The following is a 10,092-nucleotide window of genomic DNA, read 5'->3' as shown; positions in this document are numbered from 1 at the left end:
ATTTTTCATCAGACCGCTTCTGCAAAGTAACATCTCTGAGTCTTGGCTTTTCTGCTTTCATTGATCCTGTGAAATTCTTGATATCTCACCAATAAATCTCTCTCTTTCTATTGTTTCATCAGCCAGGATACACTTTTCTTGTATGGGAATTAGAAGTGTAGTTAAAAATCACAATACACTAGAGTTATCTCAGGTAGGAAGAGTCTGGTAATCTGTAGAGAAAAAAATCTTTCAGGACTGTCAAGGACCCTGAATTCTTCCTGAGTTCCACAGTAGTTAGAGGAATATTGTTACTTAACATATACAAATATAGAAATTACTCCAAAAGTCAAAGTAATTTGGAAAAGGCACACAAAATTATTTTTATGTTTAAAACTTGAACATTAACTCTGATGTGCATTAGATGTTAATGAAACCATTACATTTTCTTCAATATACAGTAAACCACCTCACAAATGCCACCCTCACACCAACAGAATTTTGTTACATTGTTTAAAACATAATCTTTTCAGACTGCTGACTTGTGGTAAATTCAAGTGTAAGAGTTCATATTAATTTGTGACTACCTTTAAACAGCTTAAATTTTGGTTGATTCAGTCCATTTTCTGGTTTCCCTTGCTTATTTCCTGAAATAGTAAATGTTTTTCACATTAAGAAGCTCAGAAAGTGCAAAACCCCAGTTTTGGGCAGGCAATACTTAATACTTTTTTTGTATTTAGGAAAGGGTCTACACAGCATTTAGTGTTTCACTTGTAGTGATCCGCCTGTATACAGCCTCTCAAGAGACAGGATTACAGTTATGAGCCACCACGCCAGTCTCAATTGCTGCCTTAGCATGACCTGGAGGCAGGGCCTGCATGGCAGGCCTGGGGATCGAACCTCTGGCTCCTGTGCCTGCTTGCAAGTGCACTAATCCACTGAGCTATTTGGCAGGCCCTAATACTTAATACTTTGGCATATGAGAATATGTGCATATTTTGGGTAAATTTAGTTTGAGAATTTCCTATTTTCACTTGTTACATACCAGGGATAGTTTATCAATACTTGGTAATAAAGAAAACACAAAGGAAGAAACATGACTGTTTCAATGATATACATTGGGTGTTTGGCAGAAATTCAAAGTATAAATAAAGAACAAAATGAAAGATTGTCACATTTGTGACTATGGATATGGACAGGATGAAAATGCTTACTCAGAGAAGAGATATAGTTCAGTCACCAGGAACTCAGAGAGGCCGCTTTTTCAGCATAGAAAAGCACCTCAGAGAAGCAGCACAGAATTGAGACCTCTGCAGTTATTTATTTGTAACTCAGTGACCTGAGAGGGTGCAGAAAAGTACTTGCAGCATTTTATACAGAAGTTTTGGTCATGGGACAGAGAAAGGATGGGATAGTTCATTATATGACAACATGCTCATATTGTCTAAGCAATCTTATTGAAGGGACATAATGGCCAGAACAAGCATCTCTGAGAATAACTGCATTAAATTCTGTTGACTGTGGTCCTGCAGATTCTTTTTTTTTCAGAACTGGGGATTGAACTCAGGCCCTTGTGCTTGCCATAGAAGCACTTATTCTACTGAGTCATCCTCTGGCCCTATCCTGCAGATTTTTAAAATAATTCCTTTAGTTTTTATTCCTGGCACAACTAGCACAATTTATAGGGCAATATACCTGACATAATGAAAAGAAAGAAAAAGAGAAAGCTAAAAAAGAAAAAAGAACTCAGGAATGCACATCAATTGACACTACATTGCATTAATCAAGAGCTACACTTTTTGCAAACTGTGGCTCTGACAATCCTGCACCAGAAAGGTTTCCTGTTTAAGTTGCAGTAACTTTTCTGACTATTGATCATTGTTTCTTCTGTGGTAGATTCTTAAAGTTCCTCTAATACATTTGGGACGACTGTCTCAAAGTATCCTGCAGCTTTGCCGACAACTCCTCACTCTCTCTGCTGCTACGAACTGTAGCCTTTTTCTGTTTTTTTTTTTTTTTTCTTTAAACCTTCTGCTACCATAGTCACCACTTCTACCACCAGATGCATAACCACCACCATAGGAACTACCAGAGCTTTTTCCACCAAAATTGCCCCCCTTCATTGGTCCATAATTTGACTGCTGTTGTATCACTATAATTTCCAAAATCTTTATAGTTCTCACTACCACCATAGTTACCACCACCAAAATTTTCCTCCTTTGTGGTAACCATCCTTCACTACCACCATATACACCACAATGGTTTCCATTTCCTGGTCCACTACCACCATATCCTCCTCTACTACTGTAACCAGGACCACCACTATAGTTTCCATCATCACCTCCAAATCCATTACATCCACCATCACATCCTTCATAACTACATCTGCTGCCACCTCCTCCACCACCATAACGTTTTCTTCCACTAAAGTTACCACCATGGTCAAAATTCCCTCCATCACTTCCAAAGTTTCCTCCAGGATCCATAAAGTTGCCAGATATACCTCCACAGCCTTTTGTGATCTAGCAGACTGTATCTCTTGTTAAGAAAGGGCCTTTTTCACTTCACAATTATTCCCATTAGTAGTGTGTTATTTCTGAATGACAATTTTATCAACTGTGTCGTGATCATCAAAAGTTATAAAAGCAAATCATTTTTCCCACTTTGTCTTCCATAACTTCTATGGTCTCAGTCTTGCCATACTTTTCAAAGTAGTCTCTTAAATTGTATTCTTCTGTATCTTCTTTAATATCACCAACAAAAATTTTCTTCACTGTTAGATGGGCACCAGGCTTTACTGAATCCTCTTTATAAATAGCTCTCTTTGTTTCCACTACATGCACATCAACTTTGTGCAGTCCAGCACACATTGTTCCATCCACCTCTTCAACACAAGAGAAAGTCACAAAATCAAAACCTCTTAAGCATTTTGTTTGAGGATCTCTCATTACCACACAATCTGTGAGTGTGCCTCATTTCTCAAAGGGTTCTCTTAAACTATCAGCAATAGTTTCAAAACTCAGACTACCAATAAAAAGCTTCCTTAAGTATTCTGGTTCCTTTGGATCATGCCCTCCCCTGCCCCACGCAGTGATGGCAATGGCCAGAGTTGGACTGGGACCGACAGGGCAGCAGTTTTGCCTCCATTTTGAGACTGGACTCCAATCTGTAGGTCTTGCTTGTAAATGCTACCCACGATTTCCAGGACTCTTGAGCTGTGGTCCAAAAAGTTCCTTCCTTTTTTGCATTGATTTTGATAATTGTTTGGCCAAAGTCTTTCCCAAAATAAAATAGATAACAGGAAGTACAGGGACAGGTCTAAATAGGAAGGGGATAATGCAATAGAGGGAAGAAGAAGCAGATATAAATAGTTAAGATGTGTTATGCATATATACCAACTTCCATGAGAAATGTGATCATTATGCACTATAAACATACTAATAAAGATAACAATTAAGAAAAATATAAAACAACAGAGTTTTGGGGAGCACAGCAATACTACATTGGATTATGGAAAAATTGTAACTGGAAAGAAAATATGAAACCCATTTGAAGTACTAAAATAAGAGGTTAAAATCCAATATGCAACTTGTAAATATAAGTCTTAGCTTTGCTAATACCAAATTGATTACATTGTTTCAGGTTTTATACACATTTCCAAAATGAAAAGCCAGTACATTGATGAATAATAATTGAACAAAATTTTATTACAATGAGCCCTTCAGATTATGGTTACTTTTTGATTTTGAGATAGCATGAGAGTTCCTTGTGTATAATGTCATACTTTTATAGAATCAGACACTCAGATGTTTCAGAAAACAGTTATTCTTAAATGAGAAAATGTCTGTATTCCTAAAAGAATAATGATAGAAAAGTATACACTATAGAAATATATAATATATATATATATATATATATATATATATATATTTATATCATTTCTCTATGTTTTTAGAAATTTCTTTTGATGGTGCTCCCAGGACTTTCTTCAGTGCATCTTTCATGTCTTTGTTCCGGAGACTGTAGATTAGAGGATTAAAGAATGGGGTTGCCATGCAATAAAACAATGTCACAAATTTCTGTGTCCCGGGATGACTCCTAGAACCTGGGCTCACATACATCACCATGACTGATCCATAGAACAGGGAAACTACCAAGAAATGGGAAGCACATGTAGAGAAAACTTTGCTCCTGCCTGAGCCAGCTGGAACTCTCAACACAGCTCGCAGAACTAAGGTGTAAGACCCAAGAATGTAGAGAAAAGTAATGAAAATTATGAGTGAGCTCACAGTAGCACAAGTTAAAGTAGTGTTAGGAACTGGTAAACAAGACAGTGCCAGCAAAGGTCCCAGGTCACAAAAAAAATGGTCAATCACATTAGGACCACAGAAGGGGACCTTGGACATAAGAACTGCAGGCATCAGAATGGATAGAAAACCACCAGCCCAGCACAAGACTACTAAGCGGGCACAAAGCTGGTGAGTCATGATTGTGGGATAATGCAGAGGTCGACAGATGGCAAGAAACCTATCAAAGGACATTGCTGATAGAAAGTAGCCCTCTGCAGCACACATGGAGAAGAAGAAGTAGAACTGGAGCAGGCATCCAGCATAGGAAATGCTCTTGGTCTGAGAGATGAGATTGGCCAACATTTTGGGCACATCAGAGCTGACATAGCAGATTTCCAGGAAGGAAAAGTTTGCCAGGAGAATATACATGGGTGTGTGGAGCTTTGTGCTGGACCACACTGCACAGATGATGGATGTGTTCCCCACAAGGGTCAGAAGATAGATGAGGGAGAAAATGACAGAGAGGAGGATCTGGATCTCTCTGCGGCAGGGGAAACCCAGGAGAATGAACTTACTTACAGACCCAGAGATATTTTTGGCTTCTGTGTTGTCCATTGTTCTAATCTTAGGAAAAGAATAAACATTAGTTATTTTTTTTTCCTTTGAAAACTTACATTTTTTATTCTAACTCCTACACATCCCTTTAATGTCCTTTGATGAGATAGCTTCATATAGTTCCAAATTCATTCATTTTTCAAGGATCTGGCTTAGTCCAATGATATCAAGGCTTTTAGGATAACCCAGCTCAGCATGTTACTATATGCTCCTGAGATCCCACCCCCGCATTCTATCAATCTAAGTATGTTAGACTATAAATTTTTTCCAACATCACATAGTGTAGAATCTGAGTGACTCTATGTATGGTTAAGTTCATTCTACTTTGATATATAATTTCATAATTTACACAAGTGTACTTACATATCTAATGTGTTTTTTTTAGCTGTGAAGAAAAATTTGCTAGGTCTCCAGTCAGACCCCAGGCCCACCGTGAGTGTGGAAACTTCTGCCTGCTCTCTGCACCCACGACCCCTCTTCAGCCAGACCCCATGAGTGTGGAACCTTCTGACGTCTTGCCACTCCCCAAATCACTTTCCAGACAAAGCCCAGACCAGCGTGTGTGTAGGATCATCCACACACTTGAGGGAACATCCTCCATCAGACAGTCCAGGTCTCATGTGGAACCTTGTAGCAGAACTCCCTGTAGAGAGTCTAGGGGCGAGACTCACCCAGCTAATCCAAGAACTGAACATCTTGCCAGACTGGCACAGAGGTCACCGCCATGAGCTGCTGCAGGAAGAAGCTTAGCACAGCAGCCAGACCAAAGCCAGGCACATCTGGACAAGTTCCAATGAGGTAGATCCAGACCCTGTAAGCTGAGATCAATGTTTGCTCTTACTCTCTAAAATACAAACCCATTAGTTACAAAAGTTTGCCAACTGCTAAATATCACTACCCATTATTAGTGTTATTAATTGTAGCTCTGTAAATACAAAACTATAACTTCCTTAACTGTATAATTTATCATAGCTAAGAATTTTGGTAAGTGCTAAGGTAGGTCAGAGGACAGTGTTATACAAAATGACAAAGAGAAGGAGCAAAATACAGTCACAGGCCCCAAGCCCATGCAAAACAAATGCAGGAAACACTATCATAGAAGAAATTGGAAATCACACCACTGAAATCTCTGAATTAATAGCACTTGAAGTAAAGAAACAAGTGCAGAAATGTATAGAGGAAATCAGAACAGAAATAATCTCTGAAATAAAAAACAAATGATAACCATAATGAAAGAATTACTAAGTGCTTCTAAAGAAAACACTGATAAAAAATAGAGGAGAAAGGCCAGGGACATGGCTCAGTGGAATAAGCGCTTCCCTGGCAAGAGCAAGGGCCTGAGTTCAATCTCCAGTTAAAAAAAAATAGAGGAGATTAGAAAAATGATGCAATCTTTGAATGAGCAATATAGTAAAGAAATAGAATGCAGGAAGCAGAATCAAAAAGATATACAGGAAACTAAAATCTCAATCAAAAGCTAGCAAAACCATTTGAATGAAAGTGAAGTTAGAGTTTTGGATCTTATATACACCATTGCTGCTAGTGAAAAGGTAAGAAAAGATCTCTCAAAAACAAATAAGGTGCAGGAAAAAAATACTTCAACATCTGGAAGATGATACAAAAGTAAACATGAGACTAGACATCAATGAGAAAAAGGAGTCAACACAAATGATATAAAAAAATAAGCAGAAGTAATGGTAGAAAACTTCCCAAAATATGTGGAACCAATCTGACATTCAAGTAACCAAAGCATATAGAACTCCAAATATTATCAACCCAAATAAAAACACACCCAGACATATAATACTCAGGATCCCAGAAATCTGGCATGAGAACAATATACTAAAAGCTGTTAGAGAAAAGACACAGATTGGATTTAAAGGAAACCCATCAGAATGATGGCAGATTTCTCTTCATAAGCCATCAAGCAAACAAGACAATGGAGAAGAGTACTTCAAGTCTTCCATGAAAACAAACTCCAGCCCATAGTGCTATCCCCTGCAAAATTCTCTTTCAAGTTTGATGGAGAAATGAAATACTTCCACAACAAAGAACAACTGAAGAACTTCATGATGAAAAAGCAAATCCTACACAGACTACTAAAAGATATTCTAGAGAGGGACTAAAGTGACCAGAACTCTACAAATGAGAATGGAAAGAACCCACCAAATAGGGAAAAAATTAAACACAGGAGAAACAGTGATAAATAACACCAGGTAAATAACATGTTAAGCATAAGTCAATACATCTCAATTATAACCATCAATGTAAATGGACTCAATTAATCAATTAACAGAAATAATCTAGCACAGTGGATTAGGAAGCAAAATCCAACAATATGCTGTGTATAAGAAACACACATGGAAAATCCCACCAGGGAGGAGGAAGCTGGAGCACAGCGGGTGGAGTCCAGTAGCCTGTGCCATATTGGCTTGCCACCATGAGATTTAGCAGAACATTTTAGTAAGGCAGAGAAAACCCATCAAATACCTTGGCAAAGGAAGAGCGCACTTTCAAATGGTGAAAAAAATGGGTGAGAAAATGAACTGAATCAAACCACTAAAGAGGGAAATATTCAGCTAACAGTGCATGTGGGGGTGGATAATAGCATTGCTGGAAGGATCTAGACCCAACAAGATTCAAGCCATGGCTCTACCTCACCTGTGGAATACCTGATCTCATGGTAAAAATGGTGAGCATCTCCACCAGGGTCAATGTCCGACTGAAAATATGAGGAGGAAATGTTAACTACTTTATCTGGCTGGTAAAGAAAATACTTAATAGTAAGACAGATATGAAATGTTACTGAAGAGGTGAGGAGAGCTCTGGAAGGCTGTGACTGATCCACAGTTGACCAACTTGTTCCCAGCTGGGAGCACAGCAGAAAAATATTTGCTGTGCTTTTGCTTCATTTCCTTTACATGAGGTGGTGGCTCCTCAGCTCTGCTGCAAAAAGGTGGTCAGAGAAAATAATAAAGGAATTGGAACAAGGCTCTCAATTTTTCTATTGTTGATAGCACTGGTACAAGGAGGACTTGAGGAACTTGTACCATAGCAACAAACAGGAAGACTGAACATTTTTCAGAACTGGAACACATTTGATTTTTGAGAAGAAACACCTGATTCATTTGGTAAGAAGCCCTGAATGAGTACATCCAGTTCAAATACTTTGCAGTAAAACAACTTTACATCTTAAAGGATCACCTAGCTGCAAAGGGAGCCTGGAGGCTCTGGTAGGTGGGCTGGATTTCTTTCATTGTTGGAGGACACATTCAGAAGTGTCCAACTCTGGAAGTTCAGAAGATGCTTCCAGAATGACTGTGAATCTTTAAAATGACTGTGCACTTTAAAGACTGAACTGAATTTTAGAAAAAGTGACTGACAAATGCTAAATTATTAGTATCTGGAAGATAAGGATGGGCTTTGGTCTTGGCTTCAAATGACTGGGGAGTTCAATTTGGACATGTTTTAGCATCCTTTGAGATACATATGGCAGAACTTGCCTCTTGGAAGTTCTTGAAAAGAAGAGAGGAGATCATAATGATGTATAATGTTCAGGTCTTCAATTTTAGAGTATTGTAGAAAACAGATGCTAATGGTTTGAATGAAGGTTGGAGGTGTGGGCTAGGACAATTTCCTGTCAAGGCAATATGGAGTGTCAAGAAAAAAGAAAAGAAAAGAAACACACTTAACTCCTAAAGAAATTCATAGGCTGAAAGACAAAAGATGGAAAAAATACTACATGCCCCAGTAGCTCAGAAAAATAGCAGGGGTAGCAATCCTGTTCACAGTCTCAAACTTCAAACCAAGAATAATAAAATGAAATAAAGAAGGCCACTATATACTGGTGAGGGGAAAAATACAAGCAGAAGAGGTAACACTCATAAATATATATGAACCCAACATGGGAGCACTCGTCTATATAAGATAAATCTCTTTTTTAATTGTTCAAAAGGTTTCTTTTTTGTGAAAAACAGGAAAAAATGTTAAAGTCAGAGATTATATTACATAATTACAGGACTAGTATCTATGTCTTACTACCTGTCAATTAAGCCAAGGCCTCAGGTTATGACATAACAGGTAAGTCCGCAGTCTTGGATATCTGACAGCCTCTGGCAGTGTTGCAAAACATTCAGGATTACATGAGACCTCTTGTCAGCGTTCAGAGTTGTAAACTTCTTTATGTCAGCTTCCCCTTTAAAATAATGACCTTAAGTATCCTTTGTTTCTTCATTAATAAATCTTTGATAGAGATTTCTAAATACAGAGTTCATAAACATTTTGGTTGATGCACAATCTTGTATTTGCTAACAACTGCTTTATTGACATCATTAATTTGACAATAGGTTAAGCAGGAGACCCAGTCCTACCCCAGGTCCGGTGAGTGTGTGGGAGAGCTTCCTGCTACACTGCGCCGGCAGGACCAATCTCAGCCCAGGCACAGCATGGGCCAGACAATCTTCCACCCCCTTGGGCCACCTCACACCACTCCGCAGTACCTCCCCCACCGTGCCCGCCGAGTAGGAATTTCTGCAGCATTCCGGGAACCCCCAGACCCAGTCCTAGCCCAGGTCCGGTGAGTGTGTGGAGAGCTTCCTGCTACCCTGCACCAGCGGGACCAGTCCCAGCCCAGGCCCATGTGGGCCGGACCCTCTCCCACCAACTTGGGACACCCCCCACCACTCCGCAGCACATCCCCCACCCCACTGACTGAGTAGGAATTTCTGCCACATTCCGGGAAGCCCCAGACCCAGTCCTAGCCCAGGTCCGGTGAGTGTGTGGGAGAGCTTCCTCTTCCACCTACTTCACCTTGCCCCCTCCAGGCACAGCTCAGGCCTGGCGTACATGACTGGGGATTAACCCTGCAGCTGCAATCCCTGCAGAGAGTGTAGAGGATAGATCCACCCAGCTAGTCCAGGAGCAGATCATCTTGCCACAGGGGCATAATAGGTTCACCCTCAAGGGCAGCAGTGGGAAGGAGCTCAGCACAGCAGCCAGACCCAAGCCAGACGCAGCTGGATAAGTCCAAACTTTGTAGAGCTGCACCTGAACTTCAGTACATGCGAAGGTTGTAACTACAGCAAAGATCTACAACAAAGGTCAGAAGACAGTGCTACACAAAATGACAAGAAGGAACAAAATGCAACCTCACAACCCAAGAACACCCATAACAAGTGCAGAGGACACTAACACAGAAAAAATTGGAAAT

At 39.7% G+C, this 10,092-nt stretch overlaps 1 protein-coding gene and 1 pseudogene across 1 annotated transcript; both read right to left on the bottom strand.

Moving 5' to 3' along the window:
- Positions 1 to 2,538: 2,538 nt before the first annotated feature.
- On the bottom strand, positions 2,539 to 4,883 carry LOC101580584 (olfactory receptor 11H6-like). The gene is made up of 2 exons (XM_023704155.1): positions 3,963 to 4,883; positions 2,539 to 2,595 (listed from the first exon to the last, which is right to left on the bottom strand). Exons 1-2 carry the CDS (start codon positions 4,881 to 4,883, stop codon positions 2,539 to 2,541), a joined length of 978 nt encoding a protein of 325 aa, XP_023559923.1.
- Positions 4,884 to 8,944: 4,061 nt separating this feature from the next.
- The window catches only part of LOC101580181, a 16,150-nt pseudogene continuing 15,002 nt past the window's right edge, over positions 8,945 to 10,092 (bottom strand).

The sequence above is a fragment of the Octodon degus genome, unplaced genomic scaffold, assembly GCF_000260255.1.
Source record: "Octodon degus isolate 3935 unplaced genomic scaffold, OctDeg1.0 scaffold00189, whole genome shotgun sequence".
In the NCBI taxonomy this organism is placed as follows: Eukaryota; Metazoa; Chordata; class Mammalia; order Rodentia; family Octodontidae; genus Octodon; species Octodon degus.
Note: the sequence above shows the minus strand (reverse complement) of the source record. Positions and strands in the feature narration are given on the sequence as shown.